The sequence below is a fragment of the Amphiura filiformis genome, chromosome 6 (genome assembly GCF_039555335.1).
Source record: "Amphiura filiformis chromosome 6, Afil_fr2py, whole genome shotgun sequence".
In the NCBI taxonomy this organism is placed as follows: domain Eukaryota; kingdom Metazoa; phylum Echinodermata; class Ophiuroidea; order Amphilepidida; family Amphiuridae; genus Amphiura; species Amphiura filiformis.
Genome location: NC_092633.1, coordinates 64,472,516 through 64,499,181, shown reverse-complemented (window position 1 = coordinate 64,499,181; position 26,666 = coordinate 64,472,516). Strand labels below are relative to the sequence as shown.

The 26,666-nt window shown below is 36.5% G+C and overlaps 1 protein-coding gene across 2 annotated transcripts in view; it reads right to left on the bottom strand.

Annotated features, from left to right (window-relative positions):
* Positions 1-6,143: 6,143 nt before the first annotated feature.
* Positions 6,144-26,666, bottom strand: part of LOC140155824 (rasGAP-activating-like protein 1) — a 65,862-nt gene continuing 45,339 nt past the window's right edge. The window contains exons 6-20 of one of the 2 annotated variants that reach the window (XM_072178808.1): positions 26,418-26,499; positions 25,458-25,687; positions 24,574-24,688; positions 22,392-22,542; positions 21,378-21,552; positions 19,854-20,055; positions 18,972-19,109; positions 17,972-18,110; positions 16,534-16,560; positions 10,632-10,810; positions 9,340-9,477; positions 8,197-8,332; positions 7,546-7,669; positions 6,797-6,927; positions 6,144-6,625 (exon numbers count right to left, since the gene is read on the bottom strand). In XM_072178808.1, coding sequence (XP_072034909.1) covers positions 6,432-6,625; positions 6,797-6,927; positions 7,546-7,669; positions 8,197-8,332; positions 9,340-9,477; positions 10,632-10,810; positions 16,534-16,560; positions 17,972-18,110; positions 18,972-19,109; positions 19,854-20,055; positions 21,378-21,552; positions 22,392-22,542; positions 24,574-24,688; positions 25,458-25,687; positions 26,418-26,499 — 2,161 coding nt within the window. In that variant the 3' untranslated portion in view covers positions 6,144-6,431. The remainder of the gene's footprint in view (positions 6,626-6,796; positions 6,928-7,545; positions 7,670-8,196; positions 8,333-9,339; positions 9,478-10,631; positions 10,811-16,533; positions 16,561-17,971; positions 18,111-18,971; positions 19,110-19,853; positions 20,056-21,377; positions 21,553-22,391; positions 22,543-24,573; positions 24,689-25,457; positions 25,688-26,417; positions 26,500-26,666) is intronic. The other variant, XM_072178809.1, reaches the window with a different exon arrangement.

Sequence of the window (26,666 nt, the reverse complement as noted above, 5' to 3'; positions counted from 1 at the left end):
CAATCACAATTACTTTGACAAGTTTGACATTAGCAACAATGAGTTGTAGCATCAACAAGCTATTATTTACCATAACAATGCTGCATAACAATATGCAGACTATTGTTCTCATTTGGGAAACAAAGGCCTCACGCAGTATTGTTACTGTGCATCCATCCACTGTTTGCTTTGTAATGGTGCAGCCAACTGAAATTATACTAGCATCACAACACATTGCAATATCGCACAGGGAAATCAGAAACACAGGATAGTGGACTTAATATGCTTTCGAAATAAGCTCAGATTCTACAGAATGTTTATTTATGCGGAAATAACACATGCATAGTGGCAGCTATCATATGAGAAATTGGTTGATGAGAGAATCATAATTGAGTGTTTTATAATTTAAATTTACTCTGTTCAAAATGGAATGAGGCATTACAATATATGGAAAGTAGGTACATTTTTGACCTATATTTCTATATCATTTTAGATGTTAAGGGGCCTACAATTTTGAACCTTTTCTTCCTAGATTCAGATTAGAAGTAATACATAAACACATAAAATTAATTTAGCATTCTAAGGAATTCAAAGCACATGCCATTCAGATCTTGAGATATATGTCAAACTGTTGCAAAACAACTTCCTGTACTTCTGGTTTGACAAGGCACAATTATAAGTGATTCTCATAAAAAGTCAATTATTTGAAATATGTGGGAATAGTAAGGATAAGGCACCAGAAACAAATTTGTTCGATCTTTGGATCGACTGTCGATGCTGCTTAGATGCTGCGCTGGTTACTAATGAAATAACAACTAATTAATCAGAATTAATGCTAAATTTATACTTTTCAATATCAATACAGGCAAATATTTGTATGTTATCATAATTAATAATGGTCAATTAATTGATTTCGTAAATAATAAGGATCGACCAAGCATCGATGGTCGATCGAAAGATCGAACTAATTTGTTTCTCTTGCCTAAGTCTATAAGGTATTTTTATCATTATGAAAAATTGACAAAAAGTAAAAAACCCACCAGTGTAGGTAAAGCTAGTGAAGATGTTAAGCATTATTCAATTGTGACCAGTGGCAGCACCAGGAGGGAAGTGGGGAGCAGATACCCCTCCCCCCTCAGATGCCCCCAGTAAAAACCCAAAACTACACAAATGTCCTCTTTATGCTGCAATTTTGAAATTCACTTTGCCCCCCCCCCCCCCACCATGCCCCGAGCAAAATTCCTGGTGCCACCACTGTGTGTTCCACCAAGTGCCCGTATGGACAGAGCCCCCATAACATGGCTAAAATATCCCTGACCATATAAAATATAGACAATATATCAATTCTTAACTTCTTATTAACTTTTTAAGAAGGCCAAAACAGAAGTCTGGCTGTTAAGCTGAAAGTAACTCGAATGTTCAATTTGGTCCAGATCATAAAATGCATTTTCTGATGAAAGCTTACTAATGATACTGGTCACAAAATTAGGCAATATCAGACATTTCCAGGCTTTCCTAGCATTAATGTAACCATTTGAAGCCTCATTCAAAGATTACGACCCCTATTTTATTACATACTCTATGCAATGTACATCCAAAATCATCCATATTCGTGCTACTTGTACATCGTAATGGATTTTCAATGAAGCCACTTACTCATGTTTCCATTCAATCGAAACAGATAAGCGATGATATTTTCAGCTATTTGCATTAATCATGATTATGTCTACTCTAAGTACCTGGGCATACTTTATGACCAATATTCAAGGCACATTTACAACCTTGGAAATTTAGTCCCCATTTTTTTTATAACGAAGAGTTATGGCACTTTTTATGTCACAAAGCTATCTAATGTTTTGATGTATCGTATCGTATAGCCAATGTAACAAAGAATTATGATCAGCACACAGTCATGGCAAGTAAGAGGTTTTTTTAACAGAGACCTGCCCAAAAAGTGTACAAGAAACGGTCAACAACTTGGTAGAATATCAAACTTCATCATTGTTGCATATTTTGGTATCTTTTGAAAGACTGGTTTCTACAACACGTTATTAGTTTTTTTCCCTTGCCCCACCAGCGACAGGGTAGAGTAAACCTCCCTGGGGAAGCCTACTTCTTGTGCATCAAAAACATCTCAAGAGCAACAGGCATATAGGCAACCATGATACCAGTACGACTGTTGTCGACAAGGTTGTTGTTGACAATATTGTCGACAAAGCAATTTTCCCGATTGTGGACAAGCATGGACTAATTCTCGACTAGTGATTAAAAATATCAGAGATAAGCTTAAGATCACCATTATTTTCCATGAAACAACTTCTAGGTACAAATTTTGTAACGGCAAGTTATAGCTATTTGATCATGTGTAGATGACAGTAATATTTTGATGTGAATAAACGACGCATAACGTGGTCTCTGAACTTAATATTTGTACTTGATTGATCACGCTATTGCTTTGTAAACAACTTGCCGACGTCGGATCTTGAGATTTGACAATTGAAGACAATGAAATTCTAATCGACAACAGCCCTAGATACCAATGATGATAAATGTTAACCAGTAATACTAATACTAGTATCTAAAGCAAATGTAAATCTTTATTGATAAATCCAGAAGCACATTTTGCTTAAAGGAATGAGCTCAAACAGAACACCACTGTATGCGATTTAAGGCAGGTTAAAGTGTTATTATTGAAGTTATTACAATGCAACATTTTGTGTGCATTTTGTTCCTACAGCATATGTGAAGAAAATGAACAAAGCCCCAATCAAAGCTAAAATTTCATTTGAGCCACGGTAGGAGACATTCAGTCAATAAGTTATTAGAACTAGCAAAGTAGATTCACACTGTCATTCAACACAAGTCTATTGCGATATTTACCTCCATATTTATTAGAACTGCCCAATGCTTTTATGTGCCATTTAAAAGGCTGGTTTTCACGACAATATACCAGCAATATCACTTTCACAATTCTTTTCATTTCCAATGGATACTTGGCAGAGTAAGGCTAACCATTGTGCATCAAATAATCAATGCCTGCTGGTTATGTAATGGGTGACGGCAAATACACATCATTTGAACCTGACATCCAAATCAAAGCAAATGAGCTATTACATGTAAAATCCCCACTACATTAGGCAGCTCCATTTAAATTCCACACACCCTCTGAGAAAGATTCAACCCCAATCTTCCACCGAGGGTGAGTTTCAAATAGAGCTGCCTAATGTGTTTATTCCATTTGAAATTCATACTCCCCCTGTGGAAGATATTTCCAAAGTGTTCCACAGGGGTAGTGTGGATTTTAAATGGAATAGCCCAAATCAATGCCCATATCATACTAGAAATCAAACGAAGTGACAGACAAATCACCAGCTGCAATTGTGGTAGGACTACTGGGGTTCCTGTCATGGGTCTTGACTAGCAATCATGCTAGAAAGTTCAGTTGCCTTGAGGCACACCTTAGCCTTTAAAAATACTGTTATCTTTCTGGGAAACAAGGTGCAAATCTGTGCAAATGTCAGAAATGTTCTGTGAGTTGGGCCTGTTTGCTTAACATTACTAGCAGTGTTTTAAGCTTTTCACAAAAATATGTACATTTTAAGTGCATTACATTTAAAAAAATAACAAAAACAGCAATATTTATGACAATTTTGATAATTTATTGCATTTTACAAGTCATCCCAATTACATGGCTCCAAGCCAGCCTTTGCAAAAATATAGGATTAATACAGGAACATTTGGAGTGAAAATATAGGACACATAGGGTAAGTCAAATACAATGGGTATCAAAGACCAGTAAATATTGTGTTGTGTTAAGGTGGGAGAGTCCCCATATACTGTAATTTTTGGAATGAATGTTTGCATCATTTTGGACTGGTATGATATTTATAAGTGAACATTAACCTAAATAAATTCCAACAATGGACACAAAAATGGAAATGAATGAATGAAAGGAATAAAAAAAAAAAAGAACATTAAATGAAAACAAAAGCAGGGATACATTTCATGTACCAAATTTGATATTAGAATAGAATGTTTTTCTCAGTAACGTGGGATTATTTCAAATATCATTATATTGAACTTTATCTTGGCTCATATTTATACAACTCAATAAGTATGACTGCCTGCACTCACAATAGGTTAAGGTGTAGAATTTCAGCCACACTTTTCTTTTTAAATATTGACTGTCTCACAGTACTTTACAAAACAAAGTTTCAGGAGTTCATGAGTCCAGTCACTTTATTGATGCAATATTAGAATTGTTTACTGAAAAGTTCAGTAACTGTTGTAATAGTGTATAAAGGTCATGCAGAGATCTGTCATTGTCAGCCATGTAGACTATATTTATAAATTCAAATTTATAAATTTGTAAGAGAGACTGCTAGAGGCTGCCATTATGGCTGAGTGTCTGTATGTTTGGACAGTGACCCGTAGCACAGTGTGTACTCTTCAATGGCAAGTCAGTTGACCTCAGCAATCTGTCACTAAACATTTGGGGTATTTTGCCAAATAAAAAACATTAACGGCTCTATATAATTTTAAAAGCTGCTGATACTAGTAAACTGTCTCGGAAATAAGTTTGTCAACACATTATTAAGTTACAGGGTCACTCAATCTTCTGATTTTTTTCCTTCATTTTTGTGACAATAAATCGTGTCTTTATAATTAATGTGGACTGAATGGTTATCTACACCATTTTTCAACCCTGACGAGGCAGTGATGTTTACACGTTGAGACAGCTGCATCTATGCAACGTTTTTAAGCATGTGCGTGTACGCCAGTGCTTGGAGCGAATGCTAGCAATTTGAAGCTGTGCCCAATGTGCCCACTGACATCACTGCTACATCAGGGTGGAAAATGGTATAGGTATTTCATGCTGATATATTCTGGATCTAGTTGCCCTGTGCTGCTCACACATAATTCAACTTGAGTTTTTACTTGACCACACAGTGAAAAATAATTACTTTGACAAGTAAATAATATAGTTGTGTAATGGCTGTGCCCATGTCCACATGGTGAATTAAGAAAATATAGTGTACATGGCTGGCTGTCAAACTAAACTTCTTGTTCTTGTTCCCAAGGATAAGAATATTATGCTAGATATACTTACAGCATCTATTATCATCAATTTGTTCTCATTGATCAATTCTTGGTGAAGGTAGGCAAATAATTTTATACAGAATTACACAGAATTACCTGTGAATGTCCCTTCACAGCCTTCACTCTTTGTAAGTCAGTGATGTCAACATGTTGAAGCAGCTGCTTTGTGTGCATACTGTGTCTACTCTATTAAATGATCCCCATCTATTAAATGCCCCCATTTTTGTGCAAAGAAAAAGTGACTGAAATGCAGTAATTTCTATGCCGTAGCATGTTAGCATCCATGCACCATAAGTAAGCTTAAAACTGGCATGTTTTGATTGCGAAATTGTTTGGACAAATACTACATCATGAAATTGTTTGGACAAATACTATTCTAACTTAAATGTTCAGATTTTTAACTAAATAAATCACATTCTTGCATAGAAATACACAAATCTATTTTATAGTATTTTTCAATTATATGTGGTCCCTGTATGCGAGCTGACATGTTGATCAAACCAAAATTTGTATTTTTGTGAATTCCAGAAATCATATTTTGTGAGTTTTTCATTGAAAATTCACTTCTAATAAAGACCCCCTTTTTCGAAAATGAAATGCCCACAGTGCGTATGTACGCCAGCACTTTAACCGAATGTTTAAGATTTGAAGCTGCATCAAATGAAATCCATATTGACATCACAGACTCACAGAGAATATTAATACTATACACACACATGAAGCAAAATGGCCGGCAAAGATTTTTGTTTATCACTGATTGCTAGAGATACTTTCTGAAATATGAAGTAGTAGCTATAAGTTGATTTTATCCTTATTCTGATTGTGACCAAGGATTGCAATAATACGATTATTTTTAGCACTTATACATACAGGCAATCTAACCATCTCAACTTCAGACTTGAAGAAATGTGGACACTTGTTACAAAAGTTTATTCAATAAACAGTATATAAAATAAGGCTAGCTCTTGGTCTAAATGAGAATTGTGGACCCACTTGATGAACCAGCCATACGCTCAAAGGGAAATACAATTTGATACTACAGTCAGCATATATTAACTCTTTGACATCAATACTTTAAAAATTAAAATTTCCATTGTTACTCTTGTCCCAGTCCCATAAAATGTTGCAATATTTTTTGGACTGCCATTTCATTATCATTCCCAAAGCTTTCTCATAAAACCCTAAATCTTGAGAAATACTCAATGAGTTGACACAATAGGCCTGAAAACTGACAAGGCCCCTTTCAGATCTAAGGGACCAAATATGTTTTGAAACTTTTGGCTTATTTTGCACATAGCTAATATAGTATGATATCAAATAGAATTAAGGCAAGTTTTAGTGGTTCATAATAATTATAGCTGTATTTGTCTAAGGCGTGGCACCTTGTCCTTTTCCTTTGCCCGCTTCTCAAATGCTGCATGTGCTTTCTCTATATCTCCTATAACATCTAGTAAGAGACCGGTAGCAGCCATCCTGGAATCATGATATGACATTGTCTTCTTGCAGGTTTGGTGAGGCCTCACTTCTGCATCACTGTGGGTTGTACCTACAAGTATCAAATAGTTTGAAACAATGTGTTTTTACATGTCTCAATAACTGTGCTGAAGCATTTTTCTACAATGTTGTTTGATAGTGAGGGAAAACACATACATATTCACAATCTCAAGAAATTATTTATACTCTTCATAACTCAATTCCATGAGTAATTAATTCCTACCATTTGTTTTTGGGGCATCGCCTTCCTTTTCATCAGAATTTTTGCCTGTAGAATTCTCCCCTGCAGCTTCCTTGGCTCGCTTTGTAACTGCTTCAGTGCCAGCAGTTGTAGACTCTGTAGAATACTTTTCTCTATATGATAAAAATAAAATATTTCAAATGCCATATTATAATCAAAGTAGTGTGGAATTCCTTGGTGTATGAATCCCGAGTTCAGTCTCTGGGAAAGATCACTTGCAAGGGTATCAATGCAACTTCTCTTTATGGTAAAGTACATTAAAAATTTGGCCACAATAGTGCTCCATCCCTTGGAGGAACAACAATCTTTCAGTCCCATCTAAAGATAGTCAAGAGAAGGGCACTTAAATGGATATGACAGTGAGCCAGTCTTGGAAATACACAGGTGGAAATCACTGACTGCCCCAATCCAAGAATACTTTGATTCACCTCAAGTATGGTAGTGATGCTAGTTAAAAGTTCATGTGTGCATAAAGACATATATTTTTGAAAAACAAGCAATTCAAAAATATCATGCCCTTTTTATTTTTTTCAGCTTTGAAAATTATCCAATAGCACTGGTCAAATAGCTGTCACAAGAGGGCAGCAGTGCATTTCCAGGTATAGTCAGGGTGTTCATTACTCAAATTCAACTAGGGTTTTACAAAAGACAAATACTCAATGAATCAAGAATGCAGGAGTCGCTCCATTCACTCAATTAGTAAAAACATGCCTAGTTCAGGGAATACTTACTTGAGTGTGTCTTTCCCTAGTAATAATTGGCTGTAGATGACCTGTGCTTCTACATCTGGGTCTAACGGATCTCTCCAGTCGCCTAACGTAGCAGCACAATGGGCTTTACTGCACCCAACATCAACTGAAACAAGTACAAACACAATCAGTCACAATGGGAAATTAATTTGTTACATTTCAACAATAACTGCATTACATTTGACTTTGCATAATCTCTCAATATAAAAGATTGATATGTGTTCCCTCATGGCAGACTTTCAAACAATTAAAAAGCCTCAAAGTTTGATATGTCAGTATCTATGACTGCCTTTTCAGAATTTTTACACTTACTTTTCAATCTCTTTGATGTGCTTTTTAATTTTTATAAAGTCTGCCAAAAAAAGTCTGTTTATTGACCTTTCAGCCTAAATTCATAAACAACAACTCTTAACTTATACGAAAAATAGTTCAGACTAGAAAACTATTCTTTTTTCTTGACAACCTGGACTAAAGTTTGCAATGCTGAAAATATAAAGTTTGGAACCAAAACCTGTCATCTATTGCTGGGTAGATGATTATAATGACAAGATAATATAATATTACGAGCGGTATAATATCACATAAATGAAGCCAGCCAAATCATCAGTATCCCAGCATGTTGACTGCACCTACCTGCTCTAGCTGTTCCAAGACAACAGGTCCATCGTCCTGTCCTGAAGGCACCTGGATGGAATGTACGTAGCATATCAGGATTGGATACACAGGTTTTCCTGATGGAAGATAACCATTGATGGCGATCATTGACATCCTAACAGATAGAGCAAGAAAAATACAAATAGTTTATAACAAGGTGTCCAATTGGTGAGATCAACACAGGATTTACACTACCTATGAAGAGAACAATTTGCATGAGACTGACCAAGATTAGGCCATAATAAACCTCAGGTTCAGCTTCATGTGTTACACTACCTGCTGAATGACATAGTTATAAATTTGAAAACTGTTACCACCCAAGTCACATAATGAATGTGAATTGGAACAAATTGTGTACTTCAAATAATTTTCAAAATTAATAAAAAATTATTTGGGGGTTAAATTTTGAGAGTCATCAACAGGGCACAGGTACCACCAAAAAATTATACAGACCTACTTTTGTTTATCCCTACATCTATATTGCATATAATCAACCAGGTGTGTGACTTATTACATAGTGTACATGAATGTGATTAGCCAATCGCCACATAAATAAAACTTTGTATTACATGTGTACTCCAAATTAATATCAAACCAGGATTTTATTTTTGTCTTTTTCCAAAAAAGTGTTATTTTTCTCCCTTGACCAAGAAAGCAGGCTACGCCCCTGGTTAAACTCTTTCAAAGATCTGTATTTGAGGGCCAAATACAACTTGTTTTACTATGTTTACTGTATATATCAGAGCTGTTCAAGGGTCAACCACAATTGGTCGGCAGGCTGGGTCTGGCTTGTGTGCTGCCTATTGAGAACTCTGTACTAAAATTTGTTTCCTCCTACCCTGCTTGTTCTTTTGAAATACAGGAAAGTTTAGTGCCTTATTCTTCATGGATTATAACATCAGAACATAACTTTTCCCAAATTTCATGAACAAGCAGGGAGTAACAAAGTATCCTGAGGCACATGAAAGGAGTAAATAAGCACTGTTTTGATTCCAAAGATAAAGTGAAAATCATACAGCTGTTTCAAAGTTATTCAGGAAACCTTTGACTGTCCCTTACAGAATGTGATGCCCAGTCTTTGGCACCATTTATAGAAGGTAAAACAACTTCAATGCCACTAACCTGAGCCTGAATGTAAAGTGTATTCAGAACATCATTGGAATCCCGATATGTGATTTGAATCATATTGTCTAGATGGAAAGCGCCCTCATCTACAACTTCAACTACACATATACTGTTTGTCTGGATTGTGTTGCGAACCTGTAATATGAAGGTATCCACATCAGTTAAGATACTTAATACACATAGGGATATAAGTTATACCTTTCATTGAAACCTATATTACATACCTGGTTGTGTCACCAAATGTGAACCAGTTTGCCGATGTCACCCGTGTTGTGAGGCAAGTAAACCAATTCTGCACATGGGTCAGTTAGCCGGCCTATCTGGCACACTGCCATATCTCAAAACAGACAAAAGATGTTGAAATGAAATCACCCAATAGCAGACATGCTAATTTTGAAATTCAGATTTCCTTACCCAGAAGACCCAAAACTGTATTTTTTTACTGTCGATGTTGCATGGACCCACCATGTGCTATGGTGAAATCCAAATGTTGTCATCTTGCACTGTGAATGTCACTCTTTATCTTCACAATAAAACTGCATTTCACAGTGTATTCATCCTTAAAACATTGAATTCTTCTTTAGATGGCATTTTTTTATACTTTTTTTGTTTTGTTTTTGGTGTCACACACAAATGGAAAACCAACAACACCACAGACTAATCTAAACTTGTGCTACGTTGCAAACATGAATACTAGAACCATTCCCACTGGACTCCACTCAATTGTTCTGTCTGTATATGTGGCGGTGAAAGATACACAGAAGTAGCATAGCGCTAAAACTATGCTGCCGAGTGCTTTTAAGACAAGCATGCCGATCGGTTGACAAGGTCAAATTTATGAACTGTTTACAAAAGTAACCAATCAAATGACAGCTACATTGCCATGCAATTAAACAGGGTCCAACAATGTCAGTTCAGTTGGTAGTCTATTACTGCAACTGTGTATCTTTTTAAGGCATTATCATTTTGGTCAAGATTGGGGATACAACGAAACCGTACTAGTTGGCATGTCTGCAAAAGTGTCTACTAACATGGTGCATATGAACAGCCACATGCTGAATTGAACCTACAACCTCTTATATGTCTTACAAGTGAAGCGAAGATTGTAAGCCAGGAAAGCTTGACATTTTTCTATTTCTAACTTGCACTTTCCAGAATCAGAGAACTTAACTTGCGACCAGAACATGGTTCTTTCTCTGATAGGCCCTATGTTTTTTCCTCTCTCTTACTACTGGTATTAAAATGACCAATAAACAAAACCCCTTCAGAATAAGTCTACACTAACTAACCTCATCCTCGGGTAGCTTAGCAAATGAGATGTTATCATAGCTCAGCCAGAAGTAGCGTCTCTTGAACGTAAAAGGCGTCACTACGGAGATATTCTCTCCTCGTTTCTTCTTCAGAAATCCTTCTTTGATGGTCAAGTTTTGCTGGAAAACACTTCGTTTCTGGGCCTCTTGAGAAGGTACTGAAAACAGAGTGAAATAAGGGGAACAAGTTATGAAATGGTACTGACCGCAGGTGTCAAGTGTGTTCCTGGGGTTATGAAAAAATGTTTATTTCAGTGAAGTAACAAATGCATCAACCAACAATCAAACTAGAATATTTCCAAATGGGGTATTACAGAAAATAGGTGTACAACTTGCAGTATACAGAGGAAGTTTTTCAAGGAAAGCAATATTTGGAATTCCACACTTAGTTTGTGCAACTTACTCTAGCATTTGGATATTAAGCAGCTGTAGGCCTACAAGCATGAGACCTAGCAACACAAAGTATATCTTGGAAGCATGTGAAAGTGCTAGATCAGGACTCCAACTGGTTTAACCAAGGTGTAAGGGAAGCCATTAATATCAGACACCAACTAGGCACACTTAACAAAGGCTGCCACCAGCTACCAGCAGTATATAAACTCAGATCAAAAGCTCACGTAAATGAACAATTTTAGTTGTGATATCGATTTAAACTCTATCAATATAAGGTATATCTTTTTGTATCTTTACCACATATGGTGTGCAATTTTGAGCTCACAAAATGTTTCAGTATGATAGAATTAAAGAATCTGTAACACATATGAAAAGAATGATAGACTTTCAATGAATCAAATTTATATAACAAGATTTATAAAATAGGACACTGATATAATGTTGTGATGCAATGGAGATAAGCTTGTATTGGGTTCCACTGATGAGGACATGGGCATCACATTTTCACATTTCAAATTTTTTCAAGATCTCAAAGTTCACATTTCAAATCAGCTTATGACACATTCTTGAAAATGCTCATCCCATGCTTGCTGAGGTTAATGCTGCCTGGTCTACATAGCTGAGACCAACAGGATTTATGTGCATCAAATAATATATAAAGAGCATTACAAATACCTAATCTATACAGGCATTTAAAATAATGTATTGTCTTGAAGAAAAACAGTGTGCTGTTAGTATGAGATTGAAATATTAACAGCAGAGAAAGAGAAAAGACCAATAAGGTTAAAGACAATTGTCCATTTCGAATGTAGTTTCACTAAACAACAAGCTTCCCATGATGCATTCTTCACTTTGGTGAATATTTCCCCCCACTTACATTACCAGATAAATGCAAGGCAAATACATGCAAAATTATTTTGTTCTTTTTGTGTCAATTTAAAGTTTTTGGTCTTAAACAGATTGATCTGAAAAGCAAACCAAATGTTTTGGTTAATTTTATTTATCCTTGTTGGCTCAATTAATTTTGAGCTACAGCTAAGTTCCCCTAAATCCAGTTAGTACACCCATGCACAAAGAAGAAATGCAAATTCTAGTAAACATATGACCAGATAATGTTAACCCAGATGGCCTATTTTTGAGTTGAGTGACATCAGTGCATATCACGGTTACGCTGCAGGCGTGCCAACAAATCGTAATTATATAGGTGTGCACATGCTCTGTGCGATTAGATTAGCACATGATTTCATACTGTGACCAATGATATGCACACATATATCACTCTAAACTCCAGGTGAGACAAAGTATAGAGAACTGGACAGCTATCCAGGGGTTGACATAAAAAACCATCTACTTCAACAATTTCTTTATATGCGAGTGGATATTCATAGTGATACTATATCGATTGAAGAGTTATAACCTCACCACTACACAACATTCCCCCTACCTGGAACATTTTTGCAAGATAGACTAACATCTTCAGCAGATGATGGTGCTATGATGACTTCCTGTCTACAATTAGAGTTATGGGAATCCAAAATCAAAAGCTTTATAAGCTGAATTGTAACAAAGGACTGGATATCCATCTGATGTGGGATAGCAGAGTAACATCATCACTGATCATAGCAACTTGTATGACATCATTCACAAGTTCTCATGATGTCATAATTAAATGGACTATTCCGATTGTAAACAGGAAGTCATCAAAATTATATGGGTCATCAGCACAACTATCTGCTGCAGATGCTAGTCATCAAGGGAAAATGTTCCAGGTGAGCAAAAAATTGTGTAGCATTGCAAAACTCTTCAAACAAGTTGTTGCTATCTCTTTCTTTAATGTCACATTTCCTTGTTAGTTTCCTTTTTACATATGATTAGCTAGTACCTACAAGGCCCTTAATATGCCAGGAGAGGGGATTGTCACCTTTCGCTTGCAGGGTAAGCGCTCTAACCTAGAATGCTTGCCCTGCAATCGACAGGCAGGTATGTCCTAAGTTTTTTCTCTGGTTTATCTGCCTATGATGCAATTTCATGTTTAATTGAGCTAGTGTGCGATGGATGATTCATCTTTTCCTCGTCTGTGTTACACTTGCCGAAGCACACCCACGTTTATCATTGGAATAGAACCGTGTCACGTCGGGGCCATGAAATGCTACGTGCCTTGATAACGAAAGAGGAACCAATATTTTATTAGCCAATCAGGACCCCACTTCATATTTATGCAATACAATGATTCATTGGCACAAAGTGTGAGGAAACTCTGAATAAGGGTGTTGTCAGCTCAGTGCAGTATGTTGTTTTTCCAGTACTGTGCTACACATTCCAGTACATTACATCCACCTGGTATATACAACATGATGTTCATTTAGGCAAAAGGGACATGAGACAAATCATTGAAACATGCTGACATATTTTGATATTATAAGTGCACTTTTCCCTACAAACAATTTCTAACCATTGCTAGCCACATACAGGGTGTCCCAGAAAATATTACCGGGCGAAAGAATGTGGACGTAAGTCGAGAAATAGACATCAGAATCCAAAATCTAATCATCAGCATATAGCCCATCTTATTCTGCATCTTATATGCCAATTTTACTGGTTAGTCGCGAAGAAATGAGCGATTACATAATGCATTGCATACGTCAATTCGCTTCATTCCAAGTTTTTGAAAGAAAGATCATTCAACACAATGCACACTAGTGGATAACTGTCAATGGGCTTCATATTTTGTTCTGTGAATTCCTTTTCGTTCTTTTTAAACATTCTGTTTCTTGCAAAATATTGAATTAGTTTTTGTTCAAATTTGAAAACCTGCACAATATTGAAAATGAAAGCTTGCATGTGAGATGATGCTCGGTACTTGTAAATGTATTTTTTCGTTAATGTTGATATAAATGTTGCATAATGAAATGTTGCATAAAGAATTCCAGCTGGCTTAAAAAAATTCTCACACACATAATGTTTTTGAAATATTTCCAAGAAATTTTCCAAGGTTTAAATCTTTTAAAACTTCAACATTAATGTTGCATGGTATCAAAAATCATGCGTAAAGCTGTAAGCACTTGATCATTGTTATTCTTGGCTCAAATGTTAAAATATATAACATACAGTATTTGCACAACATAAAGAATTGAAATTGGAAAGCTTCCAATTGCAGAAATCAAAGTTTTTTCGGACAAACTGTTATAATTTTCAGTGAAAGCATGAATGACATAACACCGTCGGATTATAAAATAGATAATGTGGACTAAATTTAATGAGATACACAAACTTTAGTTAGCAGTGAGCGAGTATGAAAAAGCGCCTGTTGATCAAACTTGGAATGAACTGCATTGATGCACGCATTGTGTAATCCGTCATTTCTTTGCAACCAGTCAACCGAATCAAATACATTTTTCGTATGTGATGCACAATAAAATAAGCTATGCGTTACAATTACAATTTTTTGATTCTGATGTCTATTTTTCGACTTACGTTCAATTTTATTCGCTATGTAATTTTTTCTGGGACACCCTGTATGTTCGAAAACATTGCACCCAGTATGTAAAGTGTACCTCAACACATTCATTATAACTTCCTTTCTAATCAGCTGCTGAATTCTAATATCAAAATCTTGATATTGTGTTGCATCACTTTGGACCATTCTGGTTAGTTTCAATATACTGTATATCCTTGAATAGTCGCCCCCTTCTATTAACCCTAACACTGGACCCTGCTTTTTGGGATCGGAAGTCAAAGAAGATCCGAAAAAGTCAAGGAGAAGAAGAATTTTAACTTGGCACCCCGAGTTCAACCTTTGACCCCTCGCATGCCAAGCACCACGATCACGGACCGGTAGCTACATCGGGTTATTGCTGCCCGGCCAGCAATTCCGTCCGCATATAACACTTGGGGTGATTAAGCGCCATCGCAGACCCTGGGATGCATGCATGCATGATTTTTTCATCGTAAGATTTTGTAAGATTTTTGGGGTTAGGGTTAGTGTAGGCTCTAATCTGGAAAAATTCATCTTAGTTAACCCTAACACTGGACCCTGCTTTTTGGGATCGGAAGTCAAAGAAGATCCGAAAAAGTCAAGGAGAAGAAGAATTTTAACTTGGCACCCCGGATTCAACCTTTGACCCCTCGCATGCCAAGCACACGATCACGGACCGGTAGCTACACGGGTTATTGCTGCCCGGCCAGCAATTCCGTCCGCATATAACACTTGGGGTGATTGCGTCATCGCAGACCCTGGGATGCATGCATGCGCAGATTTTTTCATCGTAAGATTTTGTAAGATTTTTGGGGGTTAGGGTTAACCCCCCTCCCCCACACGCAAACCAAGATGTTTCAAAAATACTGATATCTACATGCTATCTTGTGTAGTAAGCTTACCAAGGTGCACACACAATCGCAAATGGTAATTGGTGAAAGTCTGATCGTAAATCTGTAAGTGAACCGGAAATCATCGTTCCTAAGTTCATAGATTGTCATTTTAGTTTTAAGCTTACCTAATGATAAACAGGAATTATCATTTTAAAAATGACCTCTAATAAACAACCCCCTTTTGGAAAATGAAATGCCCCCGGGGGCGATTATTTGAGGATATATGGTATAGAAGTTAATAAAAATGATTCTAAATGGGAACAAAGCTCGGAAGATAAAGATGAGAAATTTATAACCTGGCTTTAATAATGCTGTGCACTCTTGAAGTTGTGTTTTTAATGGAATTTAGCTTTTTAGATACTTTGGTATTTTGTAACATTTTCTGCAAATACAAACAAAGAAAACCAAAATTTGTAAACCCTAACTGTGTGTTTTGATGGATTTTATTATTTTGACGAAATAAGAATGACAGAATGTTCTGGTATGTATGACCGGGGGTCCCTTGTGCATAGACAACTGTTTGGTCATGAAAATTTATGAATGAACCCCTAATCAATGCTTGGCACATGCAGGGCTTTGGAGCACTCAAGTAATGAAAATAATAACTTACTTTGTAAAGTGCAGTGTCTAACATAAAATATTTTGAAGCAGAGAGAAAGAATGAGAGAGAGAGAGAAAATTGTAGGGATAAAGAATTAGACATGGTAAGTGGTTTTGTGATGATTTGCTAAGCTAGAATGCACTACCATAACTAAGAAAATCACCGCAAAACAATTGGACAATTACTAAAAAGTTAGTATCGCCAAAACCAGACTTAACATGTACTAAGTCTATAAAATTCTAGGTGGTGTGTTTGGATTTGTGGAACAAAACTGATGTTTCATGTCTATAATATTATTGATAGGTACTTCATCTACTGCATGGACTTACTTATGGTAACAATTCAAGATTTGACAGTTACAACCCTTTGTCATTGAGTTTATTTATCAGCATGACTTTTGTTATGTGCATTAGTACAGTGCATGTATGCAAGTGACTGTGCACATATGCTTTAATTTGGCATTTCTGTGAAAGGTGCAAAATTCATGTAAAATAGCAAAATAAAAATTAAAGCAAATACCTGTGAGAGCAAACTCATGCTTGGCATCTGGGGAAAGGAAAAGGGATCAAAAGCTTATCACATGATGACTACATGTATACCACATGATGGCCACATGATTACCACATGATTACCACATGATGACCACATGATTACCACATGACATGGTAAGCAAACTGAAATCAAATTAAGCAATATATGGTGAATAATACATGATGAATTAGGGAAACAATGATAGCTTGCTAGTTCTCATCTGACAGAACTAATTTGGAAAAACAGGAAAAAGTTGTTACCGAATAAAAGAAAAAAACCTTAGTTTTGAAACTTCTGAACAAAGATTTGTTTTGGGGGGAATTTTCACATTTTTGAAAATTTTGAGTAATAAAAACAGTTTCAATCTGTGCCTAATACCTGATAATGGTGTATTTTGATTGAATTAAAGAAACCTACCTTTTCCGACCAACTGATGCTACTTTTCAAAGGCATCAATTATAAACAATCAGTTTTTCTTGACTCTCAAACTATATCTTAATATTTGGTCAAAATGTTAAAGTAACCCTTAAAAGGCAAGTCCTATGAAGCCATTCAATCCTGTGATAACAAGTAGGTCAAATAGGCAGACATGATGAGAGTTCATAATTGATTATGTGCAAATTTAATATTGACAAACACACAACAGATGCGGTTCATGGTGTGTTTATCAGTACATATGTTCACATCACACAGAGACATAAATGTGTGATCTCTCCGGAACATGAATACATAAAAGCATGCCTATTTGGTATTTATCAAGGGATTGACAAAATGATATCACATTATGTTCATCAAAAATGGTCACTTGCCGTTATTGACTTAAAGGCATCTTTATGTCATCACATTTGTACATTCAAAACATCTTACCTTCATTTTTACACACCTTTGTTGAGAACCTGAACAAACTTTAAATAAATTTTTTATTCTTCCATGGTCTGCGCTCATTTTGCATCGAGCATATGAGGATGAACACAAGACGTGAAAACAATCACACCGTCTGATTGGCTGATCATCAATCATGAAAACAAGATTGAAAAGGTTGAATCATTGGCTATCAGCGCGTAGATGGGGTGGACATGCTAGTAATCATCGATCGTGTAGCACGAGGTCCAGTTCAGTTCAGTTCAAATTTGAAATGAACTGGACCTCACCTCAATTTACACAATTGATGATCACTAGCGTGTGTCCGGACAATGGAAGAATTAAAACATTTACTTTATTTCATTTAAATTTTCATCAAACTAGCCCAATAAAATGCCAATGATTGGAATGTTTGATGAAAATTGAATGAGTCCTGATGAGAAATTCAATGATTAACGAAAAATGGATACAGTTTATATTCCTAGTGCCTCATACCATCAATAGTCATTTCATTTCATTGGACCATCCTACCTTCATCATCATTGATGTCTAGTAGTCATCTTACCTTCGTCATCATTGATGTCTAATAGCCTATCCAAGAAATCTTTAATTCTTGTGACGCTGTCCATGATTAGAGGATTTAAAGCTTCCATCCATGGCTCCTTGCCGGTTTGCAAGCCCATGTTGCCTATTGTCTGCAATGCCTGATAATACAACATATGAATGGGGAAGTAAGAAAACAAAATAAGACAAAGCTAAAAAATGATGTCTAAGATTGCCACCCCACTTTATGAATATTTGGTTGCTTTATAACCCCGGCCTCCAAACTCAACACAAAAGTTGGCAACCATGAGAGTTACCAAATCTTTAAAAGACCTCCTTTGAAATGATTTTTCATCAAATTTACCCCCCTTTTTCATGCAAAATCGAGGACAAAATTTGGCCAAAAACAACCCCTTTTTTGTGGTGTTCAATGACTAGAATTTCAAACACCTCTTTTCAATTACTAGAATTTCAAACACCTCTTTTCAATTACTAGAATTTCAAACACCCCTTTTCAATGACACTAAATATTGACATGAAATGACCGGATTTTCCCAAGTACCTCTTTTATCCAAATATCGCGGACAGTGCAAATTAAATATCCCCTATTTCGTTGATTTCACGGTCAAATTTTGCGGACAGTCCAAATTAAATACCCCCTATTTTGCCAATTTCACAGTCCTCGCTACTGGTAAAAATTGGGGGCCGGGTTTATAGCCTACCCTAAACCTTTATTATATATTTTCTCAGGTATGTATGCTCTGTGATCCCTGTATTTAATATCTAATGTCTCACATTGACTGATGTCCTGCTAGGACACAGCAGATAAGCCGCCCCTCTCTTTATAATTCTTTATAACGTCATAGAAAATGTAATACAAACATGCGATTTGGCCAACTAAGACCTTGATGGGTGCCCCACATGTTTAAATCTTGCTACAGCTTTGATAGTAATGCACATCAATGAATCATACTAAAATTGCACGCTAAATTCCTTTGTGAGGCAGGTAACCAATTTCTTACCTTTGCTAGAAGTGTGAGTGTCCTTCCTGTGTGTTTATTAGGATGCTGATCCCTGAGGAAAAACAGCTTAGGTGAGAGAACAGCAGGTGCAAAGAACCGTAAGAAGAAGAAGCCACTCATACATAGGTACTGCCATTCCTAGAAATACAATTAATACATAGAATCCACTCATACATAGGTACTGCCATTCCTAGAAATACAAATAATTCATTGGGAAACATCACATTGGGTATATACCTCAAGGGTCTCTTCATAATATCCTGACATTGCTTTTCAAGCAGGGATGTTTCACAACCTGATACAAGTTATTTCTCCAATTAAGCATGGCTCTTAATTCAATAGCCCTAACCTGATAAAGCCAACTCTATGAATAGAGGGCTGAAGGCGGACATCACATTGTGCACCTCCATCCAGACCATCTCTGATCTGTTAATAGAGGGCTGAAGGTGGACATCACATTGTGCACCTCCATCCAGACCATCTCTGATCTGTTAATAGAGGGCTGAAGGCGGACATCACATTGTGCACCTCCATCCAGACCATCTCTGATATGAGGATTTTGTATAATTGTTGACAGAATTAAGAAGACTAGTTTGCGTCTGACGTCCTGTCAACTAGACTAAAAATGCCATAATGCACAGCTCAGCAACCAATCATGTAGCGACTTTGCCCTGACGTCAGACGCAAACTAGTCTTTTTAATTCGGTCTTCAATTATAGTGGCATACAAAGACACAAGCTGACCATCATTGATGGAGGTCAGACAACCTAACTAGAATTATGCTGTTCCTAATTAAGGTGGCCCACTCATAACAATGGGTTGTAAATAATAATATTCATAAATGGGCACATAATATGACACAAATAAGTTTTGTCCACCTACCTCATTACTGTTGTTGGGAAATCTTTCATCTATTCTCTCTTGTACCCTCTGTCTTAGTTGCCTAAACGCCATTCTCATGACCGGTGGGCAACGGTCGACAGACATGAGTATACAGTTGACGATGGATGCGAGGTAGTTTGTGATTGTTGCTGTGCTTGATTCCAATAGCTGACTATCACTCTGTTTCTTTACACTTACTTTTCTGGGAAGATACAAGAAAATAAACATTTTCATTACATTAACTAACCTCCTGTTTGCATTTTGTACTGTAGGTAGTATTTGTTATTAATGTCATTCATATCTATTATCTATTCCAGCTCCAGTGACACCTCGTTAATTTCCAGGGACCTTTGGATGCATGGAAATAAGTAGTAGCATTTTACTTGGAAAATCAATGTAAGAGTTGTATCGTTACTTTTCATGCCCAACCCTACCCCTTATATTAATCTTAATATGCATGAGGTGTCACCGAAGTTGGACTTACATGTATTAACAGCTGAAACTTCAACCAGACCAAGTGACCTGGTGAAGGGGGTTGTCATAGCTAACAGGTCACAGCACTTTTTCAGGATAGTAATTGTAGATGACAACCTGATCAGAAATGACTGTAGCAGGGTCTTTGTCATGGGTCATCTGTCCTGCCTTTTCCAGATGACCCACAAGAAGAGTGGATTTGATTTGATTGTGGGGGTGCTCCATGAAGAGTTTTAAGCCAGGGACACCAAATGCAAAGACCTTAATTACTTCCCCTAATTAGATGTTTAAAAACGTTGAGGATGCATACAGAATGCATTTTGGCTAAACAAAATTTGTAAATACAATTCTACATATCAAAATGCAACATTTATATCCTTTCCTCATTCCCAATACATCCTATTAAAGAACTCAGCTGGGCTCTATTATCTTCATCACATCATCTGCACATCCACTATATCACAAATCCATTAGGCATCCATTACATCATGAATGGTGCATCTTGAATACATCCATTCCATCTGTATCTCAATTTTTTCAATTTGGGTATTTCACTTGATTCCCTGAGAGGATAAACTTTATAGGCATCAACAGTAAAGCTTTTAATATCATAATGTATTTAATCCTCTAATGTCCTTTACACCCAAATGATGTGTCAAAAGCAGTAAAAACGTAAATAATGGGTTTGACTGCACTTCACCCATTAAAAGTTTTTACAGCCTGGGACACATTATTTGGGTGTAGAAGGATAATGATACACCCTTTATTTCTATTCTACTCCCACAAACTAGTGCGATTTAAAGAGAAAATATCACTTTTGCTCAAATATTTCAAGTTGTTTAATTCAAGTTGGAGCAACGCGTCATTGGCATTGCATATCGCGGAAATATTGCATGAGTAAACAAACGTAATGTTATGCGTAAACACGCTTGACCCATTCATTATTGCAGAGTAAAGGTCTCTCACATGACGTGTTTTAACAAATCAGGGCCTGATTTTCAATAATGGGTCATAAAAGTAATAGTATTGACTTTTAAAACTATCACCAACCTCTTGAGTCTATCCATTTTTTGTGGATCCAATTCAACCATCTTCTTTTCTTCATAAATCTGGTCAACAACTGGTTTGAGTGTCTCATGTAAGTACGGCATACCTACAACTTTCATGAATTGGTCAAATGATTTTGTTGCCAAGGAATTGCCACGGAAAAGTGTATTCACATCACCTGAATGGTTTAATTAAAAGGTCAAAGTGTAAATAACTTATATATTACAATTATAATAGAAAAATTGAATGAGTTGTGAGTTTAATTCAATTTTGGCTGGCTATTAATAATGTGATCCCATGATGATCTTTGTTGACTTGCTTCAATAAAAGAGGATATACAGCAGCAGAAATTGAGACAAGCATGAAGGACAGGTTGTTTTGTTGAGCCCACAGAATTAGAGAAAGAGAACCAGGACTCCCTATACCACCATATACAATTGCGCCATCAGCTGTGGGGAGAAAATTGGGGGTATTCAGGTCCTTGCCAATGGTGTGCCGAGACAAAAGAAAACAATTCTGTGTCTCAACTGAAGCGTCTTGGTACTCACATGCAGGTCGCATCAAGTACGTCTCTCAAATGCGCCCATCATCCATGTCGCGCTTGCATGACAATGAATGGTTCGAGCGCATTCCAAGGTAAACTGAATTTTTGCTCCATGTCTGTATCAATATGGCAATTGAGTCCCGGTTCTCCTTCACTAATTCTGTGGTTGAGCCATTATTGATACCCAATAGCAAGAGTAGGAGGAGTAAGAGTAAATGAAGAAAAGTCACAGCTACTTGATAATGGAAATGGAAGAATACTAGATAAAACATTTAAATAACAAGAAGTCACCAATGCAAACATAACATTATAATCTGATATTGTCTCCTCCTAAAGGTATACTACAGAATATGGTAAAATACATGCATCCAAACTTTAACTTAGTGTCACAATAAATAAAATCACTGTCAAGTATAATGTGATAGAAATCAAGTTGAACCAGTTGGCCCTAATCTTCAATACCAGTGACTCACTTGTATACTTGAGTTCCTGTTGTATCACTGCATCCAGGAATGGTAGCATCATGCCTTGACCCAGGAAGATCTTGACCAGTGTGATGGCTATCTCTTGTCGGTCAAGAACCATCACTTCTTCAAGTATACTTAACGGAGTTGGTCCAACAAACTGGAAAGCAAATATATAAAAAGTAAGAACAAGTTAAGTGATTTCAATTTATTGATGGGTGTAGCATTTTGGGAACATGGTTAGGTGGGAAAGTAAAGACTACACACTGTAGCAGCCATCTCCATAGATCAATGTCCTGATGCATGAAGTTTCATGTTGCAATCATAAAATAAAGCTTTCAAAAGCTTTTTAGGTACATTGTGATATTGTGCTTTTTAGGTACATTGTTGAAACCAGAGAGCATTTTCTGGTTTGCTGCACATACAGCATGAGCAGAGAGACATGTCAAGCAGCTGAAAGCACAATGTGAGAGCATGTATTTGGCAAGCTGGTCACTAATAGCTGAATCATATGCAGCAACTTATTCTTTATCCAACCCCTTTCCCCTTTGCCTGCTATCCCAGCCTGCATGTCCACTCTGAACCAATTTCAAGATGACTTGTGTACATGCATCATATCTCAAGATGTGCTATCATTGCTGTATAACTACAGGTAAATTGAGTAATTCTTGGCTAAACTCGAACATACCTATGTGTACGCAATGTAAGGCATATGCATGCTTTCTTCTAATTTACCTGCAACTTAGTATTACAAAAGAACTTGTATATACTGTGACTATTTACAGAATTGATTTTCTGGTGCTCCTAATGTAAAGGAGGGATTTATGTCAACCAACCAACTAACCAACCAACCCAAGCTAAGACCATATATTTCAAGTCAATATTTTGACCCAATTAATAATCTCATGAATATATGCGATGTGAGACTTAATCAAACGTGTGTATTTGCCAGAGCACATGTGAAGTCATGACTTGTGACTTGAGGTAAAATGAGAGATGCCATAGGGGAAAGTGGGGTAATGCCGGACTGTGGGGAATCCCGGACACATCGATTGCAGCTAAGCGGAGAAGGGTGGCACTATTATACTACCTTAGGGTATTAGCTACCTCAAGGTGTACCTCACATGTACTACTACCAGCGCTTTGGGTCTCGTCTTTCTTTGTGAAAATTACGAAAACACAGAAATTGTCATTTTTGACTTTTTATCTGAAAAGTGATTTATTAGCTGGGTAAAAAAAAAAAAAAAAAAGGTGTTTGCTTGCCCTCAACCGACCGACCCTAATTTTGGAAATCAGAAAAAAGTTTTTTTTTCTATTTACTGTACAAAAGAATACCGACCCTAATTTTGGAAATTCCTGAAAAAGTTTTTTTTTCTTTTCAAATTTTTGCATTCTGAAGATGTAAAAAAAATGTATTTTAGAGTTTTTGTTCAACATTTTAGTTGTTTTGTAATGTTAGTTGATTCATTTTGACACCTAAATTGTCTGATTTTTCATATTTTGAGCCTTAATTAATTACAAACAGTAGAGTTTGTTAGTAATTAAAAAAAAAAAAAAAAAAAAATCCCGACCGACCGACCCAATTGTTAAAATTCAATTGAGGGCAAGCAAACTATTTTTTTTTCTTGGCCTAACAGTTAATGCGACAAGGGACACAGATGAAGTATGGATGAAAATTATGTTTGATACTTGATTGTTAGCTGGATGTATGAATTTTGGTATCTTAAAAAGGGATTAGTAGAACAAGCACTGAAAAATTAAATCGGGACCGTGAGGGGTAATCCCGGACACACATGCGTCTCTATACAGATGGGGTAATGCGGACACTTGTTATTTCGAAAATATAGACAACAACAACAGCCCCCATAGTTGTATGCTTGAGGTAACAGAAGTACCTAATACATTATAGGGGATTATCATCCTACTCCACTTTCCCTCTTAGCAGCAATCATGTGTCCGGGATTACCCCGTGTCCGGCATTACCCCATCATTTTTTACAATTTTGTTTTTTAATTATAACTTATTAACTATAGATGTTGAGTTATTAAAAATTGGTTACTAGTTAGAACATTACTCCTACTTTGCATTGATATGATTTTCACTGATGAACTTGATTTAATCTTGTACCTGTGTAGCCTTAACGAAAGGTGCCCGGGATTACCCCCACTTTCCCCTAATTATGTTGTTGTACCTGTTTTCCTTGTACAGAGTCCACCATGAGATTGACAAGTGGCTGGTAGTATTGTGATGGTAGAATTCTTTGTTCACTGTATCTTGCTTTGACACGAAGTGATCCTAAATCAGGACTTAAACACATAAAAGAAGAAAAGATGATGTTAGTTTTTGAGTCACACCAGACATATAAATGACAGCAAATGAAAATGACATGCATGAACCCAACCTAGGACTCCAGAGTGCCAACAACTAAGCTATCATGCTATCAACTGCCTGGGCAAATACTTGTATTGTTTACATTAAGCTTCACATCCCTCCTCTAAATCAATTTATTATGCACACATTTAAAGAGTTTAGAAATCGCTTGTAAAAGTGGCAGCCATTTTCAATGTGTCACATCAGAATGGTTCAAAATGACACAACAGAACACTACACAACTTATCAGAGACCTTCGCCAATTTTTTTGCCACTGTAGTAGGCCTATGGAAATTTAGTTCTGATTGGTTGATTAAAACACCTCATAAAACACTGGAAGATATGGCATCTCATTTCCTAACCAAGAAAGCCACATAGCATTGTATGACCCTGGCATGACCATATGTTAACCAAGCAAGTCACATAGCTTTGTATGATCCTGACATTACCATTATGCTTGCTAACCTTGCTAACCAAGAAAGCCAGATAGCATTATATGACTCTGGCATGACCATGTGTTTGCTCACCAAGCAAGCCACATAACATTGAATGACCCTAGCATGACCATGTGTTTGCTAACCATTGCTAACCAAGAAAGCCACATAGCATCGTATGACCCTGACATGACCATATTTTATTGGCAAAATCTACAAGTTTCCAGATATATAGTGCAGAGTGTGTTTAACTGAAAAATTTGAATCCTACCTATCCTCATCGATTCCATCAGCAAGAAGAGGTTTGAGTCTGACCCAATCTGATACAGTCTGTCCTGGTAGCAGCTCAGCCAATGACAGCGTAGCACGCCCCATGAAGTCATCGTTACTCATCCTATCCCAATCCCACATCGTCAACTCCAAAAAATCTTCACCAAGATAACTTGTGACTTCCAGGTCAAAGGTCTCCTCCCATCGAGGATATCTAGTCTTCTTAATTGTCTGAAAAGGTAAGAAATGCGGAATGAAAAGTTAAGCTATATTTAGATAAGGGGTCAACCAATATTTATATAGTATAGGCAGAACAATTTTTAATTCTTCGATACTGTGACCTACCAAAATATTGTATTTATCACAGGCAAGTGCAATATATTCTTGTATCACCCATAACTAAACCAATCAATATTATTATTAATACCAGGCTTTCTCTATCAGTATTGTACACTATGTTAATAAATTTGAATTTATAAATTTGTGAGAGAGACCACTGAAGGCCACCATTACGGTTGGGTGTCAATATGTCTGAAGAGTGACTCCTAGTACAGTGCATGGTCTTCCTGTTCTTTTCATTGGCAAAAAAGTAACTTGTCACTTAAAATGTGTGTTGTGCCAAAGTAAACCATTATAAAAGTAAAAGCTTATAACCTTTTAAATGCTTTTGATAACATTTCTCTAAAATTAATTTGTCATAACATATTTAACTTACAGGATTCCACAATCTTCATAATTTTTGAAGTAGTCATTTTTGTGAAAATCCAAGAATCTTGTTTTCCTATTCATTTGTATGGAATGAATGCTTATCTATATACCTTTTTCCGCACTGATGTGGCAGTGACGCCAGAGCACATTTCATTTGGCACAGCTTTAGATTGCTAGAGTACATATATACGTGCTTAAAGACATGCGAAACAGCTGCCTCAAGCTAAACAAAAAGATTCAAGCGAGAGCATACCTTTGTTTCATAATTCTTTCCTCCAAAACTTAGTCTGACAAATGGATCTGAGGAACCTGTCTTGTCTTTCACAGCCAAATCTCTGAAATAAAACAGTAGTATTAACATTTTTTTATATTTCAGTTATAAATAGAGAGCTTCCTAACCCCAACCAGAATTAAGGGTCCATGCCCTTATTTGCTGGTAGGATTTTAGTTAGTGCCTAAAATTGCAGCTATGTCAAGGGACCTCATTATGTGCCATTAGGTG